Raw genomic sequence first — 18,352 nt, 5'->3', positions numbered from 1 at the left:
TGTTGATTGAAAAAAACGCTTCCACTGTTGTAACAAATGTCTACACAACATTTCTGTGTTGTAACATGCCACTCTTCAGGCCACAGTCCCAACACAATGTTCTCAGGACAACTTACTGTATATTTCCCACCATCAAAAACATTATCCATCATACTGGACAATCACAATTTAGATTAGTGAGGCATAGGATCTTGATTGCATTAATCCTGTGCCACATTTTGCCCTGTGCATGAATTTGCATATCTGCAGAAGGAGTCCCTAGGCTGATGGAGGACACATGGAACCTGAGATATCATAGCTTGAAAGTTTTAGCAACACAAATCAGGCATAGCTTGGCATGCCAGCCTGCTAATATTACTAGCATCAAAAGGAGCACTACATCAGATGAAGAGTTATGACACTGACATAAACTGTGACTAGGATCAAAAGGAAACAGAACAATCTTGTGAATTTTAATGTGAAATAAAAAGAGCCATAGCACCAAGCATCAAAACTATGGAGGTGAAAACTCTAGGTGCTTGGTATTATAAGCGGCAACTGGACCATCCTCAAACCTAGGACTAAGAATCCAGTTTCAGTACTTTTAACCCAACCCATTTGCACCCACAAATCAGCAATCTTGTCTGACCGTGTGGGATCATCCCTGGTAGCCAGGGCCCTTCCTCTCCGCCCTCATGCTGAAAGGGGACAAACCATAGGGTATGTTGCACCATTTTACCTCTTGCACTGTGTCTTCTAGAAGAGAAAGGATGCCCTTCTTTCCTTGCTGGTGGTGGCAGTTGGGTATGATGGAACTACCTCACTGCTGGATCCAGCCACGGTAGTTCTATTCATTCCCAGAACTTAAGGACTTAAAGACAGCCATACTGGATCAGACCAAAGGTCCATCTAGCCCAATAACCTGCCTTCTGACAGTGGCCAATGCCAGATGCCCCAGAACAGTTAATCATCAAACAATCCATCACCTTTTGCCCACTCCCAGCTTCTGACAAATAGAGGGTAAGGACACCATTCTTGCCCATCCTAGCTAATAGACTCTGATGGACCTAACCTGCCTGAACATGCCTAATTCTTTTTTAAACCCTGTTAAATAACTTGTTGCCTATTCATTTCATTTGGTGATCCCCTACTTCTTGAGGTATGAGAAGGAATAAATAACATTTCCTTATTTACTTTCTTCACACCAGTCATGATTTTATAGATCTCTATATTCCCCTTTAGTCATTTCTTTTCCAAAGTTGAAAAGTTTCATAATCATTCCTCATATGTTCTATTACTGTTGCTCTTTTCTGATTTTTTTCCAATGCCAATATATCTTTTTGAGTTGTGGTGAACAGATCTGCATGCACTATTCAAGATGTGCGTGTACCATGATTTACAGAGGGGCAATATGATATTTTCTTATTGTCTACCCCTTTCTTTATGATTCCTAACACTGTTAGCCTTATTGACTGCTGCTGCACATTGAATGGATGTTTTCACAGAATTTTCCACAATGCCTCCAAGATATCTAAGTAATAACAACTAACTCCATCGTTTTATATATATATAACAATTATATACATGTACAAATACGCACATATATATGTTTTCCAATGTGCATTACTCTGCATTTATCAACACTACATTTCATTTGTGATTTTCTTTTATACCTCTGGGGGCAACCCAGAATGTATTGCCCTGCAGGACCGTGGGGTTATGAGGTTTCAGGCCTGCAGTGCACTTGAAAGCCCCATACGGCAGGAAAGAGTGAATGAAGCCATAATGCCAGAATCCAGAGGGAAGTACCTCGTCCAGTCTCCCCATCACCACCACACACACTTGCTATGAGTCCAGAAAAGCTGACCTCAAAGAAGATCCTTTATAAAAGCAACAAACATGCAGCCCCCAAACTGTTATCCATGGTACTCCTTCTGGTGGCCACAAGCTGCAGTCTCCTCCCTCTCCTCTCCAGCTCCTTTTACAGACCTCTGGGTACTTCAGTGTATGGGAGAGGTTGGAGGCCTATGAAAGTGGGTAGCAAGGAGGAGGAGCCAATCAACCTACTATTAGTAGGAGCTACTGCTACACAGGAAGAGAAAGCAGCAGCTGCCCTATAGCCCCCAAGCCACCAGTGGGATGGGAGCTATTTGCCTCTCTAAATCATAATCATTGTCCATATTAACAATTATCTGACTGTGACACACAATCCTTGTAGGAAAGCATCTGCAGGTAGCAGAAACCTCAAAGAGAGTTTCCCAGTGGAGTCAATTTAGTTACATATGTAACATACAAGAAGGGCACTGGGTTTACTCACCTAATATAAGAAAGCATAAAACAAGGGGACTGCTGTTCTCTTGATTCCTGGAAAGGTTATGTAGCTACATCTCCTTGTGTTCAGAGAATAGAACCCATGCCAATTTAAAATCTAATGCGAGTAATGCAACCCCCTGCCTCACATATACACACTGCTGTTAGATGCCCTGGTCCCTTCTCTCTGTAATGTCTGGCATTATTTTTTTACACTTCTACCCAGGATGAGACATGATTTAGAACAAGAATGATTCCCTGTGCCATTTTATAGTCTGGTAACACAGTGGATTTTCAGATGGGCAGCACCAACTTGCTTCTAACTGAATGTTGGTACTGTCAGCTGCTGAATGCACAGATGCTGGCACCTTGACAATTTAGGAGAAAAAATAGTAAAAACTAAAGAATTAGTATCTTCTCCCTTTTTTTCATTATCACCAGCTGTGGCAATTCAATTATCTTTTTCAACACCAAATCTATATACATGCATTATCTGATAGTCAAAAAGCAGGTTTTGAGGGCTTCTTTGTGACCGAGCTAGGAAGACTGTATAATACGCAATGCATTAATATGACAAATACTCAGCTTATTTACATTGCTTCCAGGGCTAATGGAAGAGTTGCACTAAATAAGGCACTTTTGTTCTAGTCATATGAACAATCTGGGTCAAGCATTTTATGCCTAAATTAATCGCACAAGATAAAGCAGACATGAAAAGCTGTGAATATGTATGTTCACTCCCAACATGCCACTTCAGTAAATCAAGTTATGTCTTGCCACATCAGGACTTGTAAACATCAGGTGTGCCCCCAATGTGTAAGAGGAGATGGCATATAACCTGACTTAGCCTCTGCATTAATTAAAACAGGTATTCCTGCTGTGAAATGTTAGTACTAAGGCATTTATATAAACAACGGCGGTTGCAAAGCACCCAGTTCCAAAAGGGATTAAAACCACACATCAGAATTTTTCATCTCCACTTAGGACTGGTTACTAAAGTCAGACACTAAAAAGCTAGATGGTAGCTAACCGCATGACAGAAAAGGTGGTCCCACAGGGAGCATGGGAGTCAGAAAACCTACACTCTACTCCCTGCACTGCCACACACTTCTTGCGTGACCTTATATTCTCTGAGCCTTAGTTCTCTATTCATAATATGGGAATGAATGGCGCAGCAATACTACCTCAGCAGGCGTTCTGGGAGGATAAACACATTAAATTGAGAGGCACTCAGATACTATGGTAATTGGTGCCATATTAAGTACTTTTGATAGAGGGAGAGCTTCATCATGAATGCTTCCACCTATCTCAGAGCCTCCTGATAATCCTGAAACGTGGGTATTTTACATCTTGCATACTTCTGATTAAAATAGAAAGGACTGTCATAAGACACACTGTTTAAACAAAGAGGCAGCATAATCTAGGGCAGAAATTCTCCAACTGGAGGTCGTGACGACCCCATATGAGTCATGGGCCATCAGATCCTTGGGGCTGAAAATCCTGAGCCTTCGTTCAATGGAATTAAGCCTTCCGGTTTTTAATTTATAAGGGGGATCACACTCTGAGGCTTGCTGTGTCAAAAGGGCTTGTCAACACAAAACGTTTGAAAGCCACTGGTCTAGCAGCTTGAGCAGAATTCTCATCTCAGTTCTCAAAAGAGTTCATCACGCCCTTGGACAGGACACTCCTCTGCCTTCATTTCCACATTTGGAAATGCCTTCATTTCCACCCATCTACCCTCCTCAGGATTATTTGTAAAGCACCTTGAAAAAGTAGAGTTGCTACAGTTTGTTGGTGCTCGTTATCATTAAGCTTTAATAAAGATGTTTTTGTGTTTGGTTTTCAAACTTTTAAACACACGTCTGCCTTTTTCTTGCTTCGTATGAATGTCAATCCACGTCCAGGACAGAATGTTTTTTAAGCTTTGCCCTGGAGTTTGTCAGCTTGGGATATAAATTGTTTCCTGCTCAAGAATGCCTAGCGGACATCATTACCACAGGACCAGTGTTCCCTCTAAGCTGCGTGGCAGCAGAGCTTCACAGGTGATTAATCAGCCCTGCCTAGTCAGAGATTCATGGCTGATTAATCGAAGCTGTGATGCTGCAGAGCTTAGAGGGAACATTGCACAGGACCATTATAGATGAATACCTCAGTAGTTCCTCTGTGTCCTCTTTGAGACTGGTGCTTAGTGCATAGTCCTGGTTCTCATAGGCCGTTGGCAGCAGGAGTGAGTCGCCTAGTTTAACAGTCCCACCAAGGTCTGGGTCTTCAAATAACTTCAGATCTAAAGAATGAATCATGAGAAAGCTTTAGTCAAGTGTCAACTACATCACCAATATGACAGTTGGCAGGGGAATCAAGCTGTGTCAGGAAATGTCCTGTAGAAAACTTGTTTTTATTAAAAGCCTTCTGTATTTAAAGTAAAAATCCACAAAGTGCTAAGAAATATATTCTTGATACACTGCACTAGCAGGAGCTGTTGGTTTTACTCACCCCTCAACATCAGCTAGACAACTACCGACCCCTAACAACTGAGGGTTCCAAAGGCCTAAAGAGTAAGCTATTGCAATGGCAAGCCGTGTTTATTTGCACCTCTAGCTAATTTACAACTGAAGGTCTGGCCCAGCATTCCTTTATCAAAAACAAAGTTTCATACACTGCACCATTCCATTTTAAACACAAGATTCTACAGAAGTTTTAGGGACCACAACTTAACTGTCCATAATTGGAAATGGAAGATATTTACTCTCTTTAGCTGATGAGTTCTTCTTGGAACTGGAAGAGAAAAAATCTTTCCCTTGGTCAAATAACCCTTCATCAGGATCTAATTCTTCATAAAAAATGGTTAACTTGGGCTTGTCTTCCTTGGCTGCAGGAGGCGTGGGCTTCTTATGTTTTTTAGATCTAGAAGTACAAGAAACAGGAAAAAAGGTCAGCTGATATGTCTTATGTTATAAGAACAATCAAGCAATTCAGACAAAAATGGAAGTAAGAAGTACATTAAAAACTACAGGACAATGTAGCACTTTAAAGACTAACAAGATGGTTTATTAGATGATGAGCTTTCGTGGGCCAGACCCACTTCCTCAGATCAAATAGTGGAAGAAAGTAGTCACAACCATATATACCAAAGGATACAATTTAAAAAAATGAACAAATATGAAAAGGACAAATCACATTGCAGAACAGAAGGGGGATGCGGGGGGGGGGGGGGGGGGTGGGAAGGGGGAGGAAGGAAGGTAAGTGTCTGTGAATTGCTGATATTAAAGGTAGGGAGAGTGGGATGTTTGTGAGTTAATGGTATTACAGGTGATAATTGGGGAAACTGTCTTGGTAATGGGTGAGAAAGTTCAAAGACTTGTTAAGTCCTTGTTGGTAAGTGTCGAATTTTAACATGAATGACAGTTCAGAGGATTCCCTTTCAAGTGCAGATGTAAAAGGTCTTTGTAGCAGAATGCAGGTGGCTAAGTCATTTAGAGAGTGTCCTTTCTGGTTAAAGTGGCAAGAAACTGTTTTCTCTTTGTGATCTTGTCTGATATCTGTTTTGTGGGCATTAATCCTTTGGCGAAGTGTCTGAGATGTTTGTCCAATGTACATAGCAGACGGACACTTTCGGCACATGATAGTGTAGATTATATTGATCTTAAGATCAAGAACACATATTCCTGCGCATCCAGAAATATAATCTACGCTATCATGTGCCGAAAGTGTCCGTCTGCTATGTACATTGGACAAACATCTCAGACACTTCGCCAAAGGATTAATGCCCACAAAACAGATATCAGACAAGATCACAAAGAGAAAACAGTTTCTTGCCACTTTAACCAGAAAGGACACTCTCTAAATGACTTAGCCACCTGCATTCTGCTACAAAGACCTTTTACATCTGCACTTGAAAGGGAATCCTCTGAACTGTCATTCATGTTAAAATTCGACACTTACCAACAAGGACTTAACAAGTCTTTGAACTTTCTCACCCATTACCAAGACAGTTTCCCCAATTATCACCTGTAATACCATTAACTCACAAACATCCCACTCTCCCTACCTTTAATATCAGCAATTCACAGACACTTACCTTCCTTCCTCCCCCTTCCCACCCCCCCGCATCCCCCTTCTGTTCTGCAATGTGATTTGTCCTTTTCATATTTGTTCATTTTTTTAAATTGTATCCTTTGGTATATATGGTTGTGACTACTTTCTTCCACTATTTGATCTGAGGAAGTGGGTCTGGCCCACGAAAGCTCATCATCTAATAAACCATCTTGTTAGTCTTTAAAGTGCTACATTGTCCTGCATTTTGCTTCAACTACCCCAGACTAACACGGCTACATTTCTATCACTATTAAAAACTACAACATTGTTACATTTGGTTACAATTGTTTTCTCCTTTTCAGAACTGTTCATTCATATGGGAATAAGAACAGCAGACTCCTGAATACATTTCAGCACCACTGGGAATGGCTTGACTGCCACAGATTGGCATGGATTTATTTGGCCATGCTGCAGACACTAGGTGCCTTCTCCACGATCAACACTACCTTTGAAGCTGAGGGAAAGGCAGGCCCATGAGCCCAAATCCTTTTAGTCTTTGTAACACTCTGACCATAGGTGCGAACTCCGTGGGTGCACCATGGAAAAAATGTAGTGGATGTTCAGAACCTACCAGAAGCCATCTCTTCCCTCTTCCCCCCAGCGCCCTGCCTTGCCAGCAGACCTGCCAATGAACTCTCTCCCGCCCTCCCAGCGCCTTCTACCCATTGTGATCAGTTGTTTCATGGCATGCAGGAGGTGCTGGAAAGGCAGGAGCAGAAATAGGATGCACTGCAGGAAAAGGGCTGAACTGGGCAGAAAAAGGTGGAGTGGCGGCAAGAAAGAGGCGGGACAAAGGTTGGACCTTGTGGAAGGGGGTAGCGTGGGGGTGGAGCCAGGAGCTGAGCACTGTGGCAAAAGGTGGAAGCCAGTGCCCGTGTATTTTCCTCAAATACTCAGAGGCATCCACAGAAAGTGAGAAGAACAACTGTGACATCCTCACAAACCACTGAGCCACTCAGAAGATGGCGGCCATGTTCTGTATTAGCTGAAGCTTTAAGGCAGCCGTCACATTTATTACTAGGGACCACACATTAGAGAAGGGCAGCCTGAGGTAACAAAGGGGAAAATTCAAGAGAGGTGGGATGTGGGAAGCCAGAAAAAAAGGAAGGCCAAAGAAAATCTTTGGATGAGAGAATTTAATTGAAAACAAAAGAATTCATGAGAGCATCAAACCATGTGCATGGAATCTGCTGTTAGCTAGACCTACACATACAATAGTCATGTTCTCACAAGGAAACCATTCCCAGAGAGTAGTTATTAACGGTTCACAATCCTGCTGGAAAGGTATAACAATTGGAGTTCCACAGGGGTGTGTTTTGGGACCGATTCTATTCAATATCTTCATCAATCATTTAGATATCGGCATAGAGAGAACACTTACTAAGCTTGCAGATGATACTAAGCTGGGAGGGGTTGCAACTACTTTGGAGGATAGGGTCATAATTCAAAATGATCTGGAAAAATCAGAGAAATGGTCTGAGGTAAACAGGATGAAGTTTAATAAAGACAAATGCAAAGTGCTCCACTTAGGAAGGAACAATCAGTTTCACAAATACAGGCAGTCCCCGACTTACGCGGATCCGACTTATGTCGGATCCGCACTTACAAACGGGGCTTTCTCGCCCCGGAGGTCGAGGTAGCGGATTGCTACCTGCGACCTCCGGGGCGAGAAAGCCCCGTTCGTAAGCTGCTCCGGTGCCCCATGTCTGCTGGCGACCGTCTCCAGCAGACTAGGGTCACCGTGCGCGTTCCCACGCTTCTGAGGCTTTGCCAGAGCAAAGCCTCAGAAGAGCGGGAACCCGCCCGCTGCTGCCGCTTCAGTTGCGGTGTCTGTGGTCTGCTGGGGACGGTCCCCAGCAGACCACAGGCACGGGGACTGAAGCGGCAGCAGCTGCGGTTCCCCGGGCTTCTGAGACTTTGGCAAAGCAAAGTCTCAGAAGCGCGGGGAACCGCCGCTGCTGCCGCTTCAGTCGCGGTGCCTGTGGTCTGCTGGGGACCGTCCCCAGCAGACCACAGGCACCGGGACTGAAGCCGCAGCCACGGGGGGTCCCGCGCCTCTGAGGCTTTGCCAGAGCAAAGCCTCAGAGGCGCGGCACCCCGCTGCCGCTGCGGCTCTACTCCCGTATCCCTGGTCTGCTGGGGGGGGGGGGCACTACTGGACCAACCCGGCAGCACCCCAGCTGCTCTGCCCCAGGTCCTGATTCAGCCGCTGCTGGTCAGTTTCAGCAGTGGCTGAATCAGGACGCCTGGGGCAGAGCAGCTGGGGTGCTGCTGGGTTGGTCCAGTAGCGTCAAGGAGCGGTGCTATTGGAGCAACCCAGCAGCACCCCAGCTGCTCTGCCCCAGGCGTCCCCAAGTCAGCCGCTGCTGAAACTGACCAGCGCTGACTACAGGAAGCCCGAGGCAGAGTTGCTCTGCCCCAGGCTTCCTGGAATCAGCTGCTGATCAGTTTCAGCAGCAGCTGACTTGGGGAAGCTTGGGGTTCTTAAATTGAATCTGTATGTAAGTCAGAACTGGCGGTCAGTTTCAGCAGCGGCTGAATCTGGACGCCAGTTCCGACTTACATACAGATTCAACTTAAGAACAAACCTACAGTCCCTATCTTGTACGTAACCCGGGGACTGCCTGTACAGAATGGGAAGTGACTGTGTAAGGGGACTGTTAGTCCCTTACTTAAACTCTGTGGGAGTTTTTTGGCTTGCCAGCTCCCAGTGTCAACAGGGGAAGGGTCCATGAGACTGACAGACCCCAGAGACAATGGACAATGGAAAGCAGCCAACACTCCAGCTCAGCCTGATTGACAAGTTGGACAGGCCAGTGAGAAAAGCAAGAGGCCAGGACCCGTCCTCCCTGTGAGCTGGGATTGTTCTGGCTCTCTCTGAGCAAACAGAGAGCTAAAACACTGCCCAAGGGGGGCAAGCAGTGTGCAGAAGAAGTCCTGCAAAAACAGGGAGCTGAGAGACAGCCCAAGCAAAGCAAGCTGTGTGCTGAGGGGCAGTTTTTGCAGAGCTGAGCCAGACACACACAGCTCAAGGAGCGCAGACCCTGTATTGAGCAGCAGACTGGCAGTGCTCAGAGAGCCAAAAGGAACAGAGAAGCAACGCAAGAAGCTAGAGACTGGCCACGCAGCACAGCCTGCAGCTGGATGTGGTGAGCAGCTGGGAACTGCAAAGTGTGGGGAGAGGCTCTGGACTGGGAGAGGGGTCTGGCCACTTAGAGCTTGAGGCTGTGTGGTCGCTGCCAGATCAAGCGTGTCCAGCCTGCAGCCCCCCCTGCAGCACATCCAAGGCCTCTAAGGGGCCTCTAAGGAAGAGACTGTGGACTGTCCTTACACTCTGCAGGCTGCTGTTTTGATGTCTCTGTGCTACAGAGCAGGGCTGTGTATTCTCATTTAACCATTCTCATTTTTTCTTATTCTTTTCTCTTTAATCAGTTGATGTTTAATAAATTGTATTTGCTTTGAACCTTATGAAGTGATCACTGGGCCAAGAAGGCCTACAGTGTAAAGAGAGCACCTCGGAGTGGGGACACCCTAACTCCTGCCCCTAGTGACTACAAGGTCGGGGATTAAGCCCCAGAAAACCTGGGCCCAGCCTTGTTGGGGTTTCAAGGGCTCTGCTACTCAGGAGAGTGGAGGGGGAGCCCTCAGGATCAGGGAGTCCGTGGGGTAAAGGAAGTGGGAGCGGGGACTCACATCCTTTCGCTGGTCCATTTCACCGGGGTGTATAGAAGCCAGGAAAGTTCCCCACAATAGCGGGACCATTCCTCCGCTTACAACTGTCTAGGAAGGAGTATAGCAGAAAGGGATCTAGGGGTTATAGTGGACCACAAGCTAAATATGAGTCAACAGTGTGACGTTGTTGCAAAAAAGAGCAAACATGATTCTAGGATGCATTAACAGGTGTTGTGAGCAAGAGACGAGAAGTCATTCTTCCACTCTTCTTTGTGCAGATTAGGCTTCAGTTGGACTATTGTGTCCAGTTCTGGGCAGCACATTTCAAGAAAGATGTGGAAAAATTGGAGAAGGTCCAGAGAAGAGCAATAAGAATGATTAAAGGTTTAGAGAACATAACCTATGAAGGAACACTGAAAGAACTGGGCTTGTTTAGTTTGGAAAAGCGAAGACAGAGAGGGGACATGATAGCGGTTTTCAGGTATTTAAAAGGTTGTCACAAGGAGGAGAGAGAAAAATTGTTCTTCCTGGCCGCTGAGGATAGAACAAGAAGCAATGGGCTTAAACTGCAGCAAGGGAGGTTTAGGTTGGACACTAGAAAAGAGTTCCTACCTGTCAGGGTGGTTAAACACTGGAATAAATTGCCTAGGGAGGTTGTGGAATCTCCATCTCTGGAGATATTTAAGAGTAGGTTAGATAAATGTCTGTCAAGGATGGTCTAGACAGTACTGGGTCCTGCCATGAAGGCAGGGGACTGGACTCGATGACCTCTCGAGGTCCCTTCCTGTCCTAGTAGTCTATGATTCTAAGGTAGCATGCACCCTCGATCAGTGTTCCCTGCAAGCCGAGCCATGCTACACAGGCCGCTAAAGCACACACCGGATTAAAGCCACACTGAGATGGTAAGCGGAGTCCAATTACTTTTCATACAAGTTTATAATCAACAAACCATAAGCCCCAGTGAATAGTCTGCTCCTGTTGCACATCTCTTAGCAACAGCAAAAGATGCACTTTAGATGGCTACCCAGGATCAATATGTAGTGCTTAATCACTGCGGCTGTGTCTACACTGGGCCACTTATTCCGGAAAATCAGCCGCTTTTCCGGAATAAGCTGCGAGCTGTCTACACTGGCCCTTGAATTTCCGGAAAAGCAACGATGCTCTACTGTACAAAATCAGCCGCTATTCCGGAAAAACTATTCTGCTCCCGCTCGGGCATAAGTCCTTATTCCGGAACACTGTTCCGGAAAAGGGCCAGTGTAGACAGCCCAGTAGTCTTTTCCGGAAAAAAGCCCCGATTGCGAAAATGGCGATCGGGGCTCTTTTCAGGAAAAGTGCGTCTACATTGGCCACAGACACTTTTCCGGAAAAAGGGCTTTTCCGGAAAAGCAGCCTGCCAATGTAGATGCTCCTTTTCCGGAAAAACTGAAAACGGAATAGTATTCTGTTTTAAGCAATTCCGGAAATTCATGCCAGTGTAGACACAGCCTGCATGTTTGAAAATATACCACACTGATGGGAAATGACAAGGAAATAATTTATCTTGCTAAACAATTTCAAATGGCAACAAATTCAATTTTTTTATTTTGGTGTTCAGATGCTACAGTGGTACAGGGAGAGGGAGGCAGGCATGGTGCTGGGATTAGAGTGTTAAGAAAGAGACCAGGCTACTCAGCCTCAAACTTCTTGTGTGACCATGGGCAAGATACTTAATCTCTTTGTGCCTCAGTTCCCCACCTGAAAAATGGAGATAGCAGCACTTTCCCAGCTCACAAAGGTGTTGAGGAGAAATACATTAGAGACTGAGGCTGCTCAAGTACTACAGAGCTGGGAGCCATTTGGGTACCTAAGATAGGTGGACAGATCTGTTAACGTCTCTTTCCTGAGTTACAAAGTGCTCATTTTTCTCCAAATATGCAAGCCTTCTAACAGCAGGGATGTAAAATCCTGTTTGATTGGTTAACCGATCAAACATAATGTTTAACCGGTTTACCGATTAAAGGGGAAGAGAGCGGGGAGTCTGGTCCAGCCTGGCTGGGCTGGAGCGGCCCCACCTGCCATGAACAGGGGCTGCTACATCTGGCTGGAGCACCCCTGCATGCGGTATGCCCAGTCCAGGCCAGGCCTACCACAGCCAAAGGGCTGCAGAAGGCAGGAAGCTGCTCTATCCCCCTCCAGTTAAATGGAACCATGAAGCTCACCAGTTAACTGGTTAACCATTCCCATCCCTAGGACATACTTGAATAGATACAGGAGTTCATGTGTAATTTTCTTTCCAGCTCCCCCACTCCCTGATCCAGGATGATAGCACATATAGTAAAAGCTGCAGTTCTGCAGCATGGTTTCTGTAATCCTTTTTTCCATCCCCTTCAGACTCAGTTTTTCCCTTTATTTGGCTAGATGCAACCACTCATCCATCCACCTGACAATTACCTTGTCATATTTCAGCCATTATTGCCAAGCAACTAGTTCCATTTTGATTTTAAGAGGGATTTTAAAAGATGCACATTTTAAATTTTAACATTAAAACATTCTGAGGGAGAGTTCTGGAGGCAGCTTTTCTCGTCCTGCAATTGCTTTCAACATGGCACAAAAACCAAATATATATTGATCACCATATAAGTGATCTTCAAAATACTATAGAAAGAGTGAAGATGAAACACCAGGCACATTGCAACAGAAAGACATTTACTTAGCCATTTGGATGTTATTGTGTATTTTCTTTTTGCTTTTATTGCGCATTTGCATTGGCATTTTTCATTTTTAAAAGCAGATTGTGGTGTTTAGTTATAAGGTAGCAGATTGGCAGCTGTGGAAAGTGAAGATCTCTGTAGTCTCAAAACATGTACTGAACCGTGTTTCCAAACACAGACCCCATCAATGTGTCCTAATTCTGATGTGCAGAGAGAACCTCCAGAGGATCATTAAAAAGCTTTCAAAAAATGATTATTTCCTCCTGAACAAACTATATAGCACACACATTGTCTGGGCCAGATTCTCTCACCTAGTGTAAGTCAGCATAGCTCTATTCACTCTGTATTCATGCACAAGCCGTTGACGGCATGGAAGGAATAGATTATTGCTCTTTTTTTTTATTATTATTTTTAAAAAAGCTTGACTTGGAAGTTGGCAAAAGCATCTCCTATAAGTCCACTAAAGTCAGCAGAAGCAGAGATGTTTGAGCTCTCTCAGGTCTTATCTCCACTTACTGGGAGATTGAAGCTGCAGAGATCGATCTCCCGAGGTTTGATTTGGTGGATCTAGTAAAGATCTGCTAAATCAACTGCTGGCCATGCCCCCATTGACTCCAGTGCTTCACCAAGCCACAAGGAGTAAGGGAAGCCAACAGGAGAGTTTCTCCCATTGACCTTCCGCAGTGGGCATACTATGGAAATTCTAACTAAGGTACGTCAACTCCAGCTACGCTATTCACAGAGGGTATGTCTACACTACAGCGTTAATTCGAGTTAACTTAATTCGAAATAGTTCATTTGAATTAAGATAATTCGAAATAACGCATTTTGCTATTCCAAAATAGCACGTCCACACTGAGTGGACCCTGAACCAAAGTTAAGGCTGGCCGGAACCAGTGCCGGCAGAGCATCAGGTTAGGACTTAGTGTGTGGGGCTGCTGCCTGGGGCTAACTGAGCTCCGTGCTTAAAGGGACCCTACCCCCAACCTGGACAGACAGTTCTCAGGGTTCCCTGCTTGCTTGTCTACCCCGATGAGGGATAGCAAAGCAGTCCTGTCTTGGAGTGCCCTGAGTGCCCGCACTCGGGACACCACAGCACTCGGCCACATGGAGCCAAAGCTGCCCCAGGGCATGCCGGTGCGTCTCGTGGGATCATTGACATCAGCTCAGCTGCACTTGCTGCAGGCTGCCATCCGGGAGGTCCATCGGGGGGTTGTCAGATTCAGGGGTCCCTGCGGGAAAGCTTCTGCCCTGAGGAGCACTAACAGTCTCCCTGGTCTGCCCCACTGGAGGCTTGTGTCCCATTCCTCCCTCACGTCCTTCCACTTACCCCTTCCTAGCCCCCCCTTCCTGATGTCTAATAAAATACACTTTTTTTCAAAAATAGAAACTCTGTTTATTTAACAAAACGGCGAGGGGTGGGGGAAATGAACCTCTGGGGAGACTGGGGAAAGGAGGCAGGAGACGGGAGAAGAGGGTGGGAGAGGGGAGGGAGAAAACTGGGAGGAGGGAGCTGGAAGGGAGAAGCAAGGGAAGGAAGGGGGAGAGGAAGCTCAGTGCTCAGGCGTGGGGGTCTCGTTGGGCCACGTCTCCCAGAACGGCAGGTGCGGGGGCCCCGGCGTCCCAGAGGGATGGGGAGGAGCGTGTGGAGGTTGAGGTGGGAGTATGGAGATTGAGGAGGAGGGTGAGGAGGTTGAGGAGGGAAAGGCGGGAGGGGGAGAAGGAGTGGGAGGAGGAACGGTAGCTGGGGAGGCAGCAGGCACTGGAGCGGCACGAGGCAGCATGCTCTGCACCAGGGTCTGCAGATGAGTACAGATGGCACGGCCCTGGGCAAGCAGCTCTCTCCAGATCTCCCGTTCTTCCTGTGCCCACTGCTCCATAATGCAGGTCAGGGCTCGCAGGGCCCCCAGATGCTGCTCTCGGTACCTCGGAGGTCGTCCTGTGGAGCCCTCGGGTGCGGGAGCATGTCCTGGGCGGTGTGGTGCGCCCAGCATGTGCAGCTGGTGCAGCTGTGGAGAAAGAAGAGAAGTTGTCAGTTCTCCCTGGGGACACAATTGGTGAAGTGCAGCCCCCCTCTGCAAGGTGAGGATGACCGTGCCCTGCACCGTCAGAGCTGCTGTGCTTGCACAGAGGCCATGGTCGGAATGTCCAGCTATCCCCGGGAGTGGGAGCTGCCCCGAGACTGCACCCATGCCCCTGTGCTGTATATAGTGTGGGTGAGGTGCAGGGGAGATATCAGAGAGGGCTTGTGAAGGGACGGCATCCTGCTGTGTCCCGCCCTGGGGTTAGGAGCATGTCAGGTCTCTTCACACATGCATGTGGCTATCAGGCCATGGCCCCTCTGTGGCAGACAGCTGGAGCCACCTACCCAGGGGTGGCACGGCACGTGCTCGCACATGCACAGGTCGCTACATGATGCGTGGTAAGCAAGGGCCACTCGCACGGTACCTGGTCTCCCTCCCCACACCCCTCCCCACCCAGGAAAGGGACAGTGATGGCACTTACATAGTGTGGCCTCCCTGGACGACCCTGCTGACTCCTCTCCTGGAACTGCTCGGGGGTCCTGCTGGCATGGTGGCTCCTCCTCCACGCCCTGGTCATGGTCACCGTTCCCCAGGATGTGGTCCAGGGCATCAAAATTGGGGCAGGTGTCTGCCCCTGCTGAGGAGCTGCCCCGAGAGGTTCTGGCATACCCCTGCCGAAGCTCTTTAATTTTCAGGCGCACCTGCTCCTGGGTGTGCCTGTGGCCTTTCTGGGCCATGGTGGCGGCTATGCGGCCGTAGATGGCCACGTTCCTCCATCTAGTGCGGAGATGTCAGGTCATGTCAGGGTTTAATGGGTAGCAGGTTTAAAACTAATAAAAGAAAGTTCTTCATACAGCGTGTAGTCAACTTGTGGCACTCCTTGCCAGAGGAGGCTGTGAAGGCTAGGACTATAACAGAGTTTAAAGAGAAGCTAGATAATTTCATGGAGGTTAGGTCCATAAAAGGCTATTAGCCAGGGGATAGAAATGGTGTCCCTGGCCTCTGTTTGTCAGAGGCTGGGGAAGGATAGCAGGAGACAAATCGCTTGATCATTGTCTTCGGTCCACCCTCTCTGGGGCACTTGCTGCTGGCCACTGTCGGCAGACAGGCTACTGGGCTAGATGGACCTTTGTCTGACCCAGTACGGCCGTTCTTATGTTCTTATGATCATGGACATTGGGGGCCTGCCTCCAAACCTCAATGAGGTCCATAATCTCTCACTAGTCCAGGAGGGAGCATGGCATCTACGACTCCTGGCTAGCTCCTGGGTACTGGGACACTGGGCGGGGGAAGGCTGGCTGGCACTGGCTGCCCAGCTCATGGTGAGGCCACTGTGTCAGGGGCAGAGACTTCTGGCAGGTCTGGATCTGGCACATCTAGTCTGGCCAGAGTCTACCCCTTTAAGGGCTCCGGGGCTGGGGGAGAGGAGAGGAGTTTTCCTGGTTTGGCCGAGAGTGGCCACCAGGGGAAACTGGGAAGGGCTGGAGGCCAGCTAATTCGAATTAAGTGTCTACACAGCACTTATTTCGAATTAGCTATTTCAAATTTGGCGTAACTCCTCGTAGAATGAGGTTTACCAAATTCGAATTTAGCACTCCGCTATTTCGAATTAATTTTGAAATAGCAGTTTGCATGTATAGACGCTATTAAAGTTAATTCAAAATAACAGCTGTTACTTTGAATTAACTTTGCAGTGCAGACATACCCAGAGTTACTTTGATGCTTTCCCTTAGTATAGACCTGGCCTCAGATTAAGTCAATGGAAGTTGATGGCTTTTAGCATTTTACAACTTCTGAACAGGCAGGCTGGGATTCTCAACAGAGCCTAAGGGCGTTAGATGCCCAAATAACATTGAGATTTGGGCACCTCACTCCTTTAAGCTTCTTAGAAAATGCTAGCTGTAATGTTCCAAGGTTGAGACTGTGAACCCCTTGCCTCCAATGGAAAGCGGTACTGGCACAAGCTGTTCCTTTGAAAGTGAGCGGATGAAGAAGGAGCTCATGATCTGGTTCTGAGAGTACAGGACTTAAGAGCATTGTAGTGACAGGATATGGCAGGGGAAGAGCGTAGAGTCAGAATTACATTGTCACAGTGTATTAAAAAAAATGAACTGAACTGCAAAAACTTGCATTCGGGCCCAAGCTATGTATGTTTAACCCTGTTTAGAGTAGCAATCGAAACCATCCCAGTTCCATTCCTTAGTTTTGCCAGGATACTAGGGATGTGATGGTGAAAACGTGTAAACGGTTAACTGATGAGTCTGGGCTCATCGATTAATCTTTCCGGTTGCATGCAGCTCTCCCCCACATGCTGCTGCCTTTCTATCTGAGCAGGAAGGAGCCCACAGAGAACCAGCTTGCCCCCCCCCACTCCTCGCTATTGCTTCGGCTCCCCCACCCTGCCGAGGGAGCTGCCTCCTACCCTGTATGTAAACATGTAACCATTGAAATTACCAGCAATTACATGTTTACCTGAATAGATGCATTTTAACATCCCTACAGGATACATCACTGGACAATTGCAAGGCCCGAGGCAGGCTGCTGGTAGCTGGCGCCCCAGGCAAAGTCCGCGATCAGCGCCCCCACGCCCCAGGCGTAATGTGCAATTAGCGCCCCCGCCTCCTCAGCCTTCAGTGGTGTGACATCATCATTGGGTGCTTCGTTTGACAGCCGAGTCAGCCTATACGCACGGGCCGCCCCTGCCTAGGGCAGAGAGCACAGAAAGTGCTAAACATTACCAGGAAGAACAAGAAAAGGCTATTGCTTTATGCTGGAACTGCTTCGCCTTACTGTCCTTCTAAGGACACCAAGTGATTCATGTTTACTAGCAATGTGGATTTCTTGAGACCAGAATCTAAGCTATAAAAGATTCCCACAGTTCTGTATTTAGCCAGTCTGTCCATGGGACCCGCTGCAATTGCAATAGGGTTATTCTGAGGGGAAAAACACAAGCATATAAATGCTGCACAGCTAGAAATCCCGGGATCAGTCTTATAGGAGCAAAGAACAGGATCTGCCAGTAAGGCTCATGACCCGACAAGGGAAGTCAGCGAGGCAAACAGAGGGTGGTGTGAAAGTAGAAAGAATTATACTGTAAGAGAAAGATGAATTATGCTGTAATAATTGAATAAGTTGAAGGAATACTGTTTGTCTCTGAACAGGAAGAAGAAAAGTATGTTAATGTTGTTTGTAGGTATGCAGATCAGAGTGCTAGCCAGGTGGGCCTGAGTTAATAGGAAAAGGAACATTAGGTGTTAGGGAGAAAGCAATTGAGATAACCAAAGAGATATGGACAGAAGATTGCTGTGTGCTTGATGTGGAAATGAAGATACTTGACTAGCCTCACACTAATCATGTGAAGTTTTGCCCCTCTTTTAATCCTGTTAATTTTGGCTTTCTTTTGACTGTATAAATCAAGGGGTTTGAACCTTGTATGGGACTCACATTTTCTGGGTGCATTTAGCAGAGCAGCTTTGCTAATAAACAGAGCGGTCTGACAAATCTGTGAGTCCTGTCTGACTTTGCCAGTGGTTAATAGTGACACTATAGCTAGCATGTGTCATGAGGCATGAAGCAGCA

General features: G+C 46.9%; 1 protein-coding gene across 1 annotated transcript in view; it reads right to left on the bottom strand.

Moving 5' to 3' along the window:
- Nucleotides 1-18,352, bottom strand: part of HS1BP3 (HCLS1 binding protein 3) — a 90,191-nt gene that overhangs the window by 20,678 nt on the left and 51,161 nt on the right. Inside the window, exons 5-6 of the mRNA XM_075923430.1 lie at nucleotides 5,036-5,193; nucleotides 4,438-4,573 (exon numbers count right to left, since the gene is read on the bottom strand). Of these exons, the coding sequence (XP_075779545.1) occupies nucleotides 4,438-4,573; nucleotides 5,036-5,193 (294 nt within the window). The remainder of the gene's footprint in view (nucleotides 1-4,437; nucleotides 4,574-5,035; nucleotides 5,194-18,352) is intronic.

This window comes from Pelodiscus sinensis, chromosome 3 (genome assembly GCF_049634645.1).
Source record: "Pelodiscus sinensis isolate JC-2024 chromosome 3, ASM4963464v1, whole genome shotgun sequence".
Classification (NCBI taxonomy): Eukaryota; Metazoa; Chordata; order Testudines; family Trionychidae; genus Pelodiscus; species Pelodiscus sinensis.
Note: the sequence above shows the minus strand (reverse complement) of the source record. Positions and strands in the feature narration are given on the sequence as shown.